Raw genomic sequence first — 16,764 nt, forward strand, 5'->3', positions numbered from 1 at the left:
TGGAAAGCTGGGTGAAAATCCAAATAAGCCATTACCTTCTGCCCCCCTCATCCACACTGTCCACTACATCCTCGGAGAGCTTCAGCGGATTATTCAAACATGATTTCCCTTTCATAAATAAATCTTTTCTCTGCTTGAATCATATTATTTTCTAAGTAAATTGACATCACATCCTTTATTACAGATTTTGACATCTTCCCAATAATGATGTCAGGCAAACAGGTCGGTGGTTCCCTGTTTTCCTTTTTATTCTCTTTATCATTGAAACAGAAACCACAGACAGTGAAGTGTGAGTTGGCTTTTGGAGAAACTGCCACCCAACTTCCCTCTGATTGCTATGTACATAAATGGATTTGATTAAATTGTGGCTCAAGATGGTAAAACCCTGACAACGGACTAGCTCTCTCCAACATAATCAATTGATTACGACACATCTTTGTAGTCCACTGTGCTGATGACATTAAATTAAATTATTCCTGAACAGTAGCAAAAAAACAATCTAGAGAAGGAATTCTGGGTCTAGCGAGAGAAAAAGAACAGTTTCAGGTCCAACCCTGTCACCAAGACCACGTAGAGGGAAGATGCATTTTTTTTTGATCCTGATTCCCTCATCTGCACTCTCGTTTGTCCCTAGCCCTGAACTACTTTATAATTGCTTGTAAGGATCACACAGGTGGCTTTATATGTGGGAACAGTCTGCTGGTTTACGAGAGAGAGAGAGAGAGAGAGAGCGCAGATGCTCCATAGTTTAAAGTCTTACCTGTAAGATGATCCAACCAACCTTGCAGTGAATCTTACTGGAGGATCACCTTGGATGTTTATGCTGAATAGGTTGGATTGGACTCTGCCTACTGATATGGAAGTGGTCACCAGGTGAGCTGATCAAGATATGGAACTCCATATTCCATTCTTTATTTCCTCACCAGGAATTCCAAGATTGATACTAGCTCGATGCCAACTCTGCTATGTAATCTTGGTGTGACCTTCGGAATTTGATCACCCCCCCCCCCCCCCCCCACACACACACTGTCACATCATTTTTGTATCTCATCCTTCAACCATTCATCCACTGACATGTCCATACTTACAGTTATGTGAAAGAATGATTCTTGAATTTCATCCAAATGGCATTTTCCTCCATTTCCAATTTATAAAAAAAGGGAGAGAAACATTGGTTTGTCCTGATTTAATTCATGTAGCTTCTTTCTGCCCTTAACTGCACTAGTGCTTGCCACAGTTTGGTGCTCCACTAACTTCCTTGTTTGCATTATTAATAGATGACTCTGGAATTATTTACTGTCTGTCTCGGCATGAGTGTGATACTGTGGCTGACAAGTTGCAGAGGAATGGGATAGCTGGGTTGTCCTACCATGCTGGCCTGGAGGACTCCTACAGGGATCTGGTGCAAAACAAGTGGATCAACCAGGATGGCTGTCAGGTAAGAGGCCCCGAAAACCTGACCATGGCCTATGGCTTGTCTTTGGTTCTTGTGATCTACAAGATCTACCTTTTGCACAAAAATGCTGGAGAAATTCAGCAAATTACACCAGCACTATATGTAAAGTACAATCACATCCTCTGTAGATTTTCTTGTTTCACTGCAAAAACTATCTGCAGCCTGCTCTATTAGCTTGTGATGTTTCAACCACAAAGAAAAATAACTAGTTTATTTTATTTAGAGATACAGCTAATATGTGGAAAGATCCAGGGCTGAAGGACCCCACCTGGATCATCCATCCCAGTACTTAAAAAAGATCAACTCATTTAGCCCCTGTATTCCCCTACTTCAGTCTTCCCCCTTACCCAATTCCCTTGAAACATATTCCAGATTAGTTTACAGACAAGTTCTCCTTAATTGTCTTCAGATTCTTAATCCAGTCACCTTTAATTCATCATCATTGGGTCCTGACACCCCCGTTGCTGGAAACTGTTTTTCCTTCTCAATTCTTACCATCAACTTGCCCTCCCTGTTTATCTTATCAAAAATTCTTCTAATTCTGAGCAGCTTTATTAAATTCCATCCCCCAAAAAAAGCAAAGTGCCAAACTATATCCAAATGCAAGTCCGACCACCTTCAGTACCATTACCATCAATGTCCTGGGGGGAGGTGGAGTTCACAGATGAATTCTGTTGCTACAGAAGTGAGAAGCTAGGTATCCCATTGTAATTGACTCACCTCCTGACACCCATACCCTTTCTACCATCTGGAAGTAAAACACCAAAGTCTGCAGACGCCATGATTGAAGTAAAAACACAGCGCTGGAGAAACTCAGCATGTAAAACTGAACTTTATACAGCAAATATGAAGGTACTTAACCAACGTTTCAGGCTTGAGCCCTTCATCAAGGTAAGGTATCGTGGAGGGCAGCACAGTTGGCATAACGGTTAGCGCACTGGCTTTACAGCGCCAGCGATCAAGACCAGACCAGGATTCAAATCCCATGCTGTCTGTAAGGAGTTTTTACATTCTCCCTGTGTCTGCATGGGTTTCCTCCAGGGGCTCTGGTTTCCTCCCACTGTTCAAACCATACCGGGGATGTAGGGTAATGGGGTGTAAATTGAGTGGCACTGACTCGTGGGCCGAAATGGCATGTTACTGTGTTATATGTCTAAGTTTTTTTTAAATTTAAAAATCCTTGAATATGTCCCATTAGGTGATTTGTGCCACAATTGCATTTGGTATGGGGATTGACAAGCCAGACGTTCGCTATGTGATCCACGCCACGCTACCCAAGTCCATGGAAGGCTATTACCAGGAGTCAGGCCGTGCAGGAAGAGATGGGGAAACTTCACATTGTGTTTTGTTCTACAGCTACAGAGATGTCACTAGGATCCGACGTATTATCCAGAGTGAGTAAAGAGCTGCTACTGAACATTGTCAAACCTTATCAGAGCATGTCAGTAAGCTTGTTTAAGGCAACATCTTTTGGGCTTTGTGAAACTGTTGTAATACTCTTGCAACAACAGAGTGTAAAGTTGTGCAGAGTTGAGCATAGAACAGTATAACACAGTATAGGCCTTCATCCCATGATGTGGTTGGTGCTGCCCCATGTAAACCCAATCAGCACTGAACTCCCTCACAACCTGTAACCCTTTTTTTCTTTCATCCATATACCTCTCGAAGAATCTTTGAAACGTCACTATTAATACTAGCTTCCACCAGCATCCCCGGCAATGCATTCCAGGTACCCATAACTCTGTATATAGAAGAAAAACGTCTGGCCTCTCCATTACACTTGCCTTCAACAGATATCTTCTACTATTGGCCATTACTGCCCTTTGATAAAGGTGCTAGCTGTCTACTTCATCTATGCCTCTCATATTCTTGTTCACCTAGTTAAGTTGCCTCACCTCCTCCATCACTCCGAATGGTAAGTGGGGCTGGGGTGCGTGTATGGAATCTCACAAACAGGACACCTTGTAAGATGCAAAGTTCTGGGCATTGACTCTGACCTGTGTGTTCTGCAGTGGAGAAAGATGGGAACCAGTTCACCAAGCAGACTCATTTCAACAACTTGTACAACATGGTCCATTACTGTGAGAATGTGGTGGACTGTCGCAGGATACAGCTACTTGCCTACTTTGGGGAAAGTGGTTTCAACGCCCAGTTCTGCAAAGAGCACCCAGAAGTCACCTGTGACAACTGTGTCCGGAAGAAAGTACGTTCCACTGAGTTATTAGTTGCTTTTACTAGAACTAAAGTGGTAAATCTGAGTTATTAGCCTCTTATATCAGTACTAAAATATTGATTATTGTTACCAATGGTGAAATTCTTGTACTTAACATCTAGCTAATGGTTCAAGTTTATTGTCGTCTGATTGTACAATCCAATGAAACAGTACATCCTACACGCAAGTGAACCGGTACGGACTTGAAGGGCCGACATGGCCTGTTTCTTTGCTGTAAACGGTTATATGGTTATATGGTTAAATGTCATGACGATCCAAAATAAATACACAGTATGTTTCCCCATATCCGAAAAGCCTGGGTCCGGATGGTTTTCGTTTATTGGGTTTTTTTTTCAGTTAATGGAACAATTGCTTTAAGGAGCTCAGTAGCATCAGCAGAATACTTGTATCAGCGATTAAACAACAACAAAAAACAACGGCAGGCTTTTCGAGCATGAAGTAATGTTCAATACGTACCTAAAAACAACTTGATCTCTGCTTACCACGAACCACAGAGCTCCGTTGTTATCAAAATGGCGCCGTCAGAGCCCCACGCAAGACGGGTGATAAATTATTTTCAACTTGTGACGTCATACTGCAAAAAAGTTTAGTTAATGGATCATTTCAATGGAATTTTTAATGGAACTTTGGTTAAGGGTAAACGTACTGTATAAAAATAATGGTTTCCTGGAATATTCCACAGTTTCACTGCCTGCAGGAAGAAGCTATTTCCTGTACCTTTTTTTAAAGGTAGTGTCTCAAAGATTCTGCGTGCTGGATGGTAAGGGTCCTTGATGATTCTCTGAGCTCTCTTTAAACACTGCTCCTTGTAGATATTGTCAATAGAACCTCAGTATCTTGTCATTAGTTTTAAGCAACCTCAGAAATGACCTCTGATCAGACGCTTTGCAGCTACCGTACCACACTATGATGCAGCCAGCCAGGACTGCTTGAAAGAGTGAAGGAAGAGGGTTCACTAGAACAATTGAATAAATTGTTAGAAAGCTGAAATATTCAGGACTGCATGGAAGGGTTGAAATGTAATTGTTGAGATAGTACAGGCACAGTCAGATGAATGGCTTCCTCCTGAATGTAGGATCATGTGTGTAAATTCCTACATCATAAAATGAATCCAAAGTGTATATTGTACACAGCATGCATGGTATGTGAATGACATTCTCCAATAAAGCCATATCATGTGCATGTAACACCTGCCATTTCAGGAAAGGCTTTGTACTGGTGGTGTTAATTGCATCTTGTCAATGAGTACTTTCCTGTCTGCAGGTTCATATTATTACCCAATCACTGAGCAAAGACCGCTGATTAGCTGTGCAGTGCAGACAGCATTCCAATCTGGCTTCAAGTTGACAGTCACTATTACGGGTGCCAGTTGACAATCACATGGTAATGCCTGAACCTGAGATGCCACAGAATCAGGAGTTGGAATTCGACGGTCGGGCAACAGCAGTCCCCCCCACACTTTGTCACTTTGTTCAAAGTGATAGTGTGTGCTGCTGTACGCCCCCATCATCAACATTACAACATGGGTACTACGAGAGCACCTGAGTATTCGATAATGAGTGCCATCTCTGAAGCTCCAAAATCATCCATAATCTACAGAGCACATCAGGAATGTTCTCCACTTGCATGGATGAGTGCAGTTTAGAACACAATGCCATCCAGAATATAACAGACTGTCACCCCACCTGAACATTCACCCTCTGCCACCGCTGCATAGTGTACCATCAACAAAATGCCCAGACTACTGTGGCAGCATCTCCTAAACTCTTGACGTGGAGCTCCAGGAACACCTGTTGGATGATCAAGAATGGACAATAAGTGCTAGATTTCCATTATCACAGAAATGAACACAAAGCTCAAGTATGGAAGTGTGAACATCTGAGACTTTGCCACTTTGGGATTTGAATTTGCAGTCTCTGTGTTAGTGGTCAGCACTGTAACCTCTGATCTGCTCAAGGATCATCCTGTTGCGATCAATCATCACAGGGTATTCAGCCCATTAATTCTATGTGGCCTCTCAAAAAATAATTAGTTATTCCTCTGTAGAGATGAATCTGGAGTTAAAAGCAGCTATTGGAGCAGATTGGCAGATTTTGTTTTCCTTTTTACCACTATTGAATTTATCTCGTTCAGTTTATCAGGCAAACACATTGTGAATCCCTGCTTTCCATTGCATCAGAGCTTTCTTTGAGTCATTACTGCTTTTTTAAATTGAAGCCCTGTACAATGTACTATTTTGAACTCCCATCACTGCTAACTCTCCTTGTTGCAGAACTATCGGACCAAGAATGTGACAGAGGAAGTGAAGAGAGTTGTGCGCTTTGTTCAAGAGCATTGCAGTAGGGGCAATGGAAGGAACTGCAGCGCAGGCCAGCCTTCCAGCAGGCTCACCCTCAATATGCTGGTTGACATCTTCCTTGGTGAGTGGGGCCCTGCTAGTTGCCAGGTTAGTGATGGGAAGGTGGAAGCAGGCATTAAATAATTAGCAAGAGCTATTCTTTATGCATGTTGATTATAAAATAACTTCCCTTGGGTTTTATTCCAGCTTGTATTTCCCTCTTTTTCTCATTCAGTTCTTCCTTTCACACCACACCCCTCTCTCTCACCTGGCAGTCATGCTCCAAGCCCCCCCCCCCCCCCCCAATCTCTAGCACTCTTACTCTTTCACCTCTTTCTTCCCCCCCCCCACCTCACCTTTGTGCTCTCAATTGCTTCCCCTTCCCCAAACTCAGTCCAATCTGATCTCTCACTGTAACCATATAACCATTTACGGAGCGGAAACAGGCCATGTAACCCTATTCTTTTCTGTATTTTGTTCTGCTGTACTTGTTAATGGATAGACTTGCTGGATAGTGTGCAAAACAAACCTTTTCACTCTAGCTCAGTATGTGACAATACATATAAATGATCCAACAAGCTATTTTAAAGGTAATTCATTGACCAGGACATTGGGAATGCCAGAAATACAAGAATGGAATGAAAATAGAAAGGGCACAGAGAACACTAGCTCTGAAACCACAGACACAACAAAAACCACGATCTGTTTTAGTAAAATTTCTGAGATACACGACAAGAGAAAATATACTGGAATAAAATTAGAGAAGACAAAAAAACCATTGGAAGACCAGGACACTAGTAGAACTGTCTCCCATTGGGGAAGGCAAATTGAGATTAATTTCATTTACAATTTCTCAACCAACCATCGTTGAAACAGATTGTCTCACTGCAGTTTTACCATTAGGTTCAACAGCAGTGACAACATTTCATTAATACCTTCCAATAAACCACATGGACCATCTTGAAAGGAACTATAAATGTGCAAGCTCTTCCTTTGTTAAAATAGAATTGGGGAATGATCGCAAAACAGAATGTTAGCCTCGAAGCCCATTTCAAGTTCAAGTGGGCCATGTTTCTGAATTTCAGGAACACACAAAGCCATTTCTTCCCTGCCTCTTCTGTGTAACTCTATGACCTGGTGCAAGCCCCTTTCCATTGGATTTGTGGGAACATATTGTCAACGGTCCTAAAAGCTAACTTAACCCCCAACAGGGTGTAAAAATGCCAGAATCCAATCGGGTATATTCGGAGCCGGAGCTGCATACTCGCGTCACAACGTGGAACGCCTTTTTCGGAAATTGGTGCTGGATAAAATCCTGAGAGAGGATCTGTACATCACGGCCAGTGATCAAGCGATTGCTTATGCAACTGTCGGAGAGAAGGCACAGCAAGTTTTGATGGACTTCCTCCAGGCAAGTTCATTCTCACGTCCAAGAAAATGTGGAGAATGTTTGTGGACCATTTGCACGGGGGTTCAAGATAGGTTTGTCCCACTGATACAGGGAAAAGATAGTAGGAAAAGGGTTGACAAAACAGGTGAGGCAATTTGTTAAGAGGAAGAAAGAAGCATAAATTAGATTTAGGAAACAAAGAAATGGGAGGGGCTCATGAGAATTATGTGGTAGCCAGGAAGGAACTTAAGAGAGTTTGAAGGGCCGTGAGAAGGCCTTGTTTAGTAGGATTAAAGGAGAGCACTAAGATGTTCTTATGCATATGTGATTACGAAACGTGAAGGTAGGACTGCTTAAAGATAAAGGAGGCAACCTGGTGGAGGAGGTTGGGGAGGTCCTAAATTAATACTTTGCTCGATGTTCACCACAGAAAAGGACTTTGATCAAGCTGAGTTTGGAATAGAACAGTCTAGTGAGATGGACCATGTTGAGATTAGGAAAGAGGAAGTGCTGGATATTCTAAAAACATTAAGATTGATAAGTCGACGGGGCCGGACGTGATATACCCTGGGTTGCTGTGGGGAGGGAAGAGATAGCTGGGGTGTTGGCTATGATCTTGCATCCTCCTTGCCCACAAGGGAGATGGAGCGAAGAAAGATGAGAGGTCACTTAATAAAGGTTTGCAAGATTCTGAGAGACATCGATAAGGTAGGTAGCCAGCTCCTTTTTCCCAGGACTTGAGTACAAAGTGAAGGGAGGAAAGTTAAGGGGAGACATCACATGTAGGTTTTTTTACACAAATTTGTGGGTGCTGGGGTGGTGATGGAGATGAAAAATTAGGGCCATTTAAGAGACTCTTGGACAAGCATATGGATGAAAGAAAAATAGAGGGTTACGAGGTATGAAGGGTTTTGTATTTTCTTAGTAGGAATATATCAAGGGTCAAAGGACCTGTATTGTGCTATAATATTTATTGACGGATGTACCCCAGCTCTGCATTTGTGATGTTGTTCATACTTGTCCTTTCCGGTGTGCCCCAGTGAGCAACCTACTGCTGGAAGTACTTGGACATTTTTATTTCTTGAGGCACTGTACAACTGAGAGTATTTGTTTTTGGCCCAAGGTGGACTTTCAGGAGACGGATAATGCCAGTAACATCCGGAAGCAGAGAAACTCGGTGGCAAAGAACATTTCCAAACGAGAAGAGATGGTGAAGAAGTGTCTCGCTGAGCTGACTGAACTGTGCAAACGTCTGGGAAAAGTCTGTGGGGTCCATTACTTCAACATCTTTAACACTGCCACCATCAAAAGAATTGCAGGTACTTTTGCTAAGAGAGACGAGGGGTAGAGACAGATGAATCTGGGGCACAAGCAATCTGCTGGAGGAATTCAGTGGGTTGAGCAGCATCTGTGAGGGATAAAAGGAATTGTCAACATTTTGGATCAAGGCAAGGATGAGGGGGTAGGTTGTACTAATAACTGGATTGCATGATTTCGACTTCAATCAGAAGCTGGGCTTTGCTGCCATCTTCAGGTCACCCTCAGTTGTCGTGAGGCTACTGAATCTGATTTTAAAATTCCCTATCATTTCATTTTTTACAACTTTGAAATGTGTCAGACCATTTACGCCAATGAATGAGCAAGTATACTTGCTATTGCATAACGAAGAAAAGTGCTGGCAATTTGCATGCAGTAAGTTCCCACAAACAGCGATGTGATCATCACCAGTTAAGTTTTCATGAGATGCTGGAATCTGAAATAGAAAAACAATCTCCTGGTGGAGACTTTTGGACAGGCACATGGAGGAAAGAAAAATAGAGGGTTACAAGGTAGGAAGGGTTTTGTATTTTCTTAGTAGGAATATATAGATCTGCACAATATCAAGGGTCGAAGGACCTGTACCCCAGTATGTACCCCAGTGGGAGGAAAAATGTTGTCATTATCTCAGATCTGACCTGAAATGTTGACCATTCTTTATCTCCCACTGCTCAACCTGCTAAGTTCCTACAGCGGACTGTTTAATACCTCATCTTGGAATCAAGGAATGTGGAAAAGTGCTGCCAAGGTTTAAAAAAAAAATCAGCTGTGATTGTGTTGAACTAGGCATGAGGAGCCAAATGCCCTCCTCCCGCTCCCACTTCTTGTACTGTAATCTCCCTAAAAGACCTCAGTGCTGCACTGGAGAATTTTGTGCTTGGGTCGGTCTCTCTTCTATTTAAGCACTTCCTCAACCACAATAATGGGCAATTTTTTTTTTAAAAAATACCCTTGTTCATTTATATTTCTACTATTTGTATGTAGTCACCAGACAACGGGATGTTGGCTGCAGGGTTTTTGAGCTGTAGGGTCCGAGTGAGTCTTTGCTTTAAGCTTAAATGACTCCTCTCGTCGACAGCTAACCTTCCTATGATCCCATTTCACAAAAGCTCAGAATTAAGATCTACAGGACCTGTAATTTGATGTAATGTGGCAGAATCAATAGTGCAAACATATACATTATATAAAAACACATACAATCGACATTACTATATTAAAAAATAATAATAATGCATAAAAAGTAAAGCAGTGTCTTTGGTTCATTGATCATTCAGGAATCTGATGGCAGCAGGGAAGAAGCTGTCCTTGTGCCATTGAGTGCTCGTCTTTCGGCTCCTGTACCTCTTACCCGATGGTAGCAGACTGAAGAGGGAATGTCCTGGGTGATGGGGGCCTTTGAGAATAGAGGCTGCTTTTTTTAAAATGCTACCTCAATGAGTGAAGTCTGGTGCCTGTGATGTTGCAGGCCGAGTTAACAACCCTCAGGAGTTTATTTTTGTTCTGAGAGTTGGCGCCTCCATACCATCTGTAGAAGTTTACGAGAGTCTTCAGTAACATACCAAATCTCCTCAAACGCAATTAAAAATAGCAACAAAAAAAACATATCAACAGTGGGGATCTGGTAAGTCTTGCTGAAGAATACTTAGCACTAATTGAAATGGTTGACCCTCAAAAAAATGTTGATGAGTGCAATGTATGTTGTGCAGAAAAACTGTCATCAGACCCTGAGGTCCTCCTGCAGATAGATGGCGTCACTGAGGACAAGCTGGAGAAATACGGAGGTGAACTTGTTGAAGTTCTTCAGAAGTACTCTGAATGGCAGCTACCAGGTAAGGGAAGTATCTCAAGCATGCTGTGTTATAAAGATTCTTTAGCAAGAATGGGAATGGATTGCATATTTATAGCACCTTTCAGGATATTCAAAGTTTTTTTACAATCATTTTGGTACTGTTCAGTGTAGTCAATGTGATGTTGAGTATACAGCCAATTCCTCAATGTGATAATGGCCAGATTTGTTTTTAATTGAAATGACATTGGCTGAATGACAAACTCTAACCTGATCTTCTCTGGGGATAATGGCAAGAGGTCTTGAGGGTATGTTGAGTCTAAAAGAGGCACTTCCATCACTAAACATACCCAGTAAGGATATCAGTGTTTAGTTTTGTGATAAAAGTTTAGCAGAGACCTCAAAGGAGGATGAGGTGACGCGAGGGCAAAGGTTTGCTCTAACCCCTCATTCATAGATGTCCCTGATTCTAGCGCTGTGGAAACTGTTCCACAAGCATATTTAGCCCTGCAGTCTCATCTACTCATCCATTCAGCCTGGCTATGGATTGTACTTTAATATAAATTGATGAGAGGAATGGTATGTAAATAGATGTCAAATGGATGTTTATTGTCAGGTGATATATTTTGTAGGTGGAATGTACAGGTTAATAATGGAGTATTACAGGAATCTGTTCTTGGTCCACAATTGTCCACGACTTGTGTTAGTAAATTGAGGGAAGGAACAGGACATGCTTATTCTAAATTTGCCAATGGCAGGAAGAAGGCCATGGTATGATAAAAGATACTGTGATTCACAGCAGGATGTTGATAGTGACTGGGCCAAAGACTGGCAAATGCAATTAACATGGGGAAATGCGAATTCATGCCCCTTGGAAAGAGAAATCAATCAGCAGATTATCATCTATGGAGCCTCCAAGTGCATTATGAAGTAGCGGAATCTAGGAGTTCCAGTGTATGAACTGCAAAAATCTGCAGGACAGATCCAACAAGTAATAAAGAAGCAGCCAACATTTTAGCCTTGTGAAGCTTAAAGGTAGGAAGGTTTTGTTGAATTGTACAGGATACTCCTGGAATACTGTGTACAGTTTACCTAAATGAAATATAGTAGCATTGGGGCTCATACAAAGGAGATTCACCAGGCTAATTACTGGGACAAGGGGTTTGTCCTGTCTAGAGAGACATTCCTTGGTGTTTGGAAGAATGAAGGGTGCTGGATCCTAAGGGGACATGACAGATTAGATGTTGGGATGTTTCCTAGAGGGAAGGGTCTCAAATATAGTAATAACCCCCACAAGATAAGAAGCTGAGGAAGATAGACATGTCTTTTTTTTCTGCCTGGCAGGTAGTGGAAGCTGGATCATTAGATTGAAAGTGAAGGTAGATACATATTTGATTGAGTAATAGAGGGGTTGGAGAAATGGTACACGAAGAGTTGAGGAGTATGGCCATGTTGAATGGTGGGGGAGACTGGAAGGCTCTGATGGCCGACTGCTGCTCCTCATTTCTTTCAGGCAGATGGGATGCAAGGTGATTGGATACTGCAAATGTGGAGTCTACTGTTTTTGTGGCTCCAAATTTGGAAGCAGGTTAAAACCTGGCCATTCATGCTCTCCAAAACTGCTTTAGCACACTGACTGGAACATGTTCAAGGAAGCGGCAACCGGTGGTGACTGCATCAATCTGGAGGAGTACACGGCATCAGTGACCGACCGGCTACATCGGAGGAGTTCTGACGATGTCACTGTGCTCCAATCAAAAGCCATGGATGACAGCAGAGGTCTGCGGGCTGCACTTCAAAACGGGCAACAAGGTAGCCCTAGCTATTGCAAGAGCCAAGCTGTCTAAGGTCATCAGGGAAGTCAAGTGCGTGCACGTCCAGTGCATTCACAGTCACTTCCTGGACAGCAAGGACACATGATGCATGTGGAAGGGCTTCCAAGATATCACCAACCACAAGACTACACCATCTGCCTGTGTTGGTGATGCCTCCCCCTCAGATGCACTGAACAACTTCTACGTGTGCTTTAAGACAAAAAACGACGTTGTAGTGAAGAAGACCACCTCTCCTCTAAATGACCAGTTGCTGTGCCTTGCAGTGGCCGCCATGAAAAGAGAGCTAGGCAAAGTCAACCCACGGAAAGCTGATGAACGGCAGAGTGCTCAGGGGATGTGTGGCTCAGCTAGCAGACCTTCTCATCGACATCTTTAACATCTCCCTGAGAAGCGCCGTGGACCCAACCTGCTTCAAAGCCTCCACCTTTGTCCCCGTGCCTCAGTGACTACCACCCTGTTTCACTCACGTCCATTATCATGAAGTGCTTCCAGAGGCTCATCATGAGGCACATCGAGTGAAGAGAGACCCCCTGCAGTTTGCATATAGTCCTAACCGCTCTACGGACAATGCCATCACCACTGCTCTCCATCTGACCCTCACCCACCTGGAAAACAAGAACTCATATGTTCGAATGCTGTTTAGTGACTTCAGCTCAACATTCAACACAATCATACCTCAGTACCTGATAAGGAAGTTGAGCCTGCTGGGGGTGTAAACATCTCCCTCTGCAATTGGATTCTCGACTTCCTGTCGGGGACACCTCAGGCAGTCCAGATCGAAAACTGCACCTCCAAGACCATCACTCTGAGAATGGGCCCCCCCAGGGCCACGAGCTTAGTCCACTGCTGTTCACTTTTCTGACCCATGACTGTGCAGCTAAACACAGCTCGAACCACATCATCAAGTTTGCTGAAAACTCGACTGTGGTGGGCCTGATCAGTAAGAGTGACGAGTCAGCCTACAGAGATGAGGTGGAGTCGCGAACAGACTGGTGCAAAGCCAACAATCTGTTTCTGAATGTTAAAAGAAACAAATGAGATGATTGTAAACTTCAGGTCAGCTCGTGGGGACCTTGCTCTGCTGACCATTGACAGTTCCACAATTGGGGTCATCAAGATTATCAAGTTCCTTGGAGTGCATTTGGTGGAGAATCTCACTTGGTCCCTTAACACCAGCTCCATAGCCAAGCCCAGCAGCGCCTCCTTCCTGAGGAAGCTGAGGAAAGTTCATCTCCCACCCTCCATCCTCACTACGTTCTACAGAGGATCCATTGAAAGCATCCTGTTGCTTCACTCCCTGGTTTGGAAGCTGTATCTCCTCGGACCGCAAGACCCTGCAGAGGATAGTGAAGTCGACAGAAAAGATCATAGGGGGAATCTCTTCCTACGATGAAGGACGTCTACAACACTCGATGCAGGCGAAAGGCAATAAACATTGTGAAGGGCTCCACACACCCCTTCTGTTCTTCCTTCTGCCATCTGGTAGGAGGTACTGCAGCACTTGGGCAACATTTTTTTTTACCCCCCCAAGCCATCAGACCCCTGAATTCCCAAAACATTTGTGGATCGGGTACCCTGGATTGTTATGGTATACGTCTTAATATTTTATTATTTTAATGTGTTTAACTTCTATTCAAACTTGTATTTATGTAAATATGCTCGTCCTGGAGAAACGCTGTCTTGTCTTTACCGTGCGAGGTTGGTATGAAATGATAAATAAAGGTGACTTGACCTGAAATTATGTATATTGAATTGTGGAAGATTGGGGGTTGATCTTGAAACCATTGAAATACATTTACAAGTTGTTAATGGTGTAAGTTAGCCATTCATAAAGTTTCCTCACTCACACTGAACGATGTTGCCTTGTGGGCCAGCAGAAGAGGAAGCTGTTGAAGCCAGCACTTCCAGGAGTTGGATAGACTGCCAGAGATCCCAGGATGAGGATGAAGGGTCGGAGGAAATCTCTGCGTACTTCAACAAAAGCACTTCCATGAAGAAGCGGAAAAGGGCCCCCAATTATAAGCGAGCAAAGAAACGGAAAACTGGATACAATAGCCAGCAACTTTCAAAAAGGTGGGTACCCCTTTGCAAAATATCGATAGATGTCCACAAAATAGCCTCAGTTGTGGAGACCACATTATAACCACATTGGGACTTTTTCCACAGTTCCTGTAAAGAATGTAGTTCTCAGTATGTAGCCCAACTTGCCCATGCCGAACAGATGACCCATACTAGGCTAAATTGCCTCTGTTTGGATATACATATATCCCTCTAAACCCAAACTATCCAGATAGTCCCCAATAAAACTTGCCCAATGACTTCTAAAAGTTGAAAAATCTGAAACCAGTTTGGGAATTATGTTTTTGTATATATTTTTTTTTTAAGACTTTATTTAAAATTTTAAAACATGAATACAATAAAGAATTACATTTAAAGAAAAATAGAAAAAAATTTTTAAAAGGTATAAGTTGTACATATGACTGCAATTGGCAGCTTGACAATTCTGGCTATCATTGAATGAGTGGTGAGAGTGGAACAAGCTGCCAGCAGAGGTGGTGAATACTGGTTCGATTTTTTTTGATATTTACATGGGTGCAGGCCCATGGTCTGGGTTCAGGTCGATGGGACTAGGCAGAATAGATAGTTTGGCACCTGTTAGATGGGCTGAAAAGCCTGTTTGTGCTGTAATATCATGTGGTTTTGGCTACATGCTAATTGGTCCTTCCCCAATGAGCCACTGGAGGGAGCCCTTACACAACATTTGAAGATGACACAGGGAACATTAATATTTGCAGTTTATTGATTTTCATCATTAATAACATTCTCATAGATTTGCAGATGTTTGTGGTACTCATTTTGCTGCTCATTAATTTGAATCCCTCTGCATCTCAGAGCTCTGCAGTCTCTCACCATTTCTATAATTGGCATTTTATTATTCTGCTAGTGACATTTTGGAATCCTCCCACGTGAAACTCAGTCAGACCTTTGCTCACCAATTTCACCTCTTTTTGCCACCCCTTCACCTTCCCGCGCCTCCCTCACTCCCTTTTGATTTGATTCCTTTCTCAAGGTCGGCTTCCTTTCTGCAGTACGCAAAGCCGCTGGAGCAGCTCCTGCAGGTGCTGTGTGATCGGCTGAGTTTGGTTAAGTGTGGAGGATTGTTGGGAAAATTAGAATTCACAGCTCAAACATTCAGCTGAAATAGCAGGAACGTCGTTGGAAGGCGGTGCATGCATATGTTAGTTGTATGCTGGTTGTTATGTTCTGAGATTCTAGATTTACCTGTGCAGTACAGCTGGAGGTGTCCAGTATATTGATGGATATTCTGTTTTTGCATAACTCAGCTCCAACACCAAGCTTCCAACATCTTCCAAGCATTTCAACCATAGAGCGGGCACAGGCGCCAGACGGCCAGGGGTGATGCCACTGCCAGTTCCCCGTGGTATCACCAACCAGCGACCTTTCCTCAGGCCTTCGTATGTTTTAAGCTGACCCTTGGTTTTTTTCCTGGCTGAGTGCAATCCTCAACATTCCTGTACGTTCAGGTGGATGGTGCTGGGACCGGATTTGCCATCCAAGACTCTGTTGGATCTGACCCACCTCCTCTGATGAGCACACTCTGCCTAAGCTATGCTGTCTCTAGTACTGATCAGCAGGTCCGAGCTACCTTACATCAGCACATTCGAGGCTGTGACGATACAGCATTTAACTATTTAAGGTGCATTGCTCCCGGAGCATATTTTGCTTTCAGACCAAGGTGAAATTCTGGAGTAAAATCTTGATTTGTGTTCAGTAAATCGAACCAACTCCTCAGAGTTGCTTCATTTAACCAGCCAGTTCCTCAAATCAACTGTGCAATAGCAGTGTTGGTTCAATGTGATAATCTGAGATGTTTGCTGCTTTTAAAATCTGTATTCTTCATATGTCATATGTAAATTAAATCCAGTTTATATTTTACTTGTTGAAACCTGGTTAATGTTTGGAAATTGTATTTATGATTTGAAACACAAAAGAATCAGTAATTTATATTCTGTAGCCTCGCCCTTCCGAAAATTGTCAGTCTTTAATTCCTGACCAGGTTGGTGGCAGTCACTCTGCTCAGGTGGGCAATGGGTGTATCTTAGGTTGTCAATCCCACTTTGTCGGCTTCCTTGCATCCCTGTCCCTCCTTCCCAGACAGCTTAGCTGAAATTGGACACAGGCATCCAAGTCATTTCGCCTCAGTAGCAACTATCAGTCTATAAGGATATGTATATTGTCCAACAAATTCAAGCTGGTTCAATTTTCTTGAATTTGTTTTGTGTAGAGAGCCTCTGAACACTTTCTTTCCACAGATACTCCTGGTGTTTGGCTCATGTTCAAAAGTGTACAGCCTGATGCCCAATTGTTCATAAGATTTTAGAAAATGT

At 42.9% G+C, this 16,764-nt stretch overlaps 1 protein-coding gene across 3 annotated transcripts in view; it reads left to right on the plus strand.

Moving 5' to 3' along the window:
- The window catches only part of blm (BLM RecQ like helicase), a 54,182-nt gene extending 37,870 nt beyond the window's left edge, over window positions 1–16,312 (plus strand). For 2 of the 3 annotated variants that reach the window (XM_069911972.1, XM_069911974.1), the window contains 9 exons: window positions 1,278–1,438; window positions 2,655–2,850; window positions 3,469–3,659; window positions 5,962–6,109; window positions 7,239–7,438; window positions 8,541–8,736; window positions 10,441–10,563; window positions 14,230–14,428; window positions 15,700–16,312. In XM_069911972.1, the coding sequence (XP_069768073.1) occupies window positions 1,278–1,438; window positions 2,655–2,850; window positions 3,469–3,659; window positions 5,962–6,109; window positions 7,239–7,438; window positions 8,541–8,736; window positions 10,441–10,563; window positions 14,230–14,428; window positions 15,700–15,847 (1,562 nt within the window). In that variant the 3' untranslated portion in view covers window positions 15,848–16,312. The remainder of the gene's footprint in view (window positions 1–1,277; window positions 1,439–2,654; window positions 2,851–3,468; window positions 3,660–5,961; window positions 6,110–7,238; window positions 7,439–8,540; window positions 8,737–10,440; window positions 10,564–14,229; window positions 14,429–15,699) is intronic. The other variant, XM_069911973.1, reaches the window with a different exon arrangement.
- The last annotated feature ends 452 nt before the right edge of the window (window positions 16,313–16,764 follow it).

This window comes from Narcine bancroftii, chromosome 14, assembly GCF_036971445.1.
Source record: "Narcine bancroftii isolate sNarBan1 chromosome 14, sNarBan1.hap1, whole genome shotgun sequence".
In the NCBI taxonomy this organism is placed as follows: Eukaryota; Metazoa; Chordata; class Chondrichthyes; order Torpediniformes; family Narcinidae; genus Narcine; species Narcine bancroftii.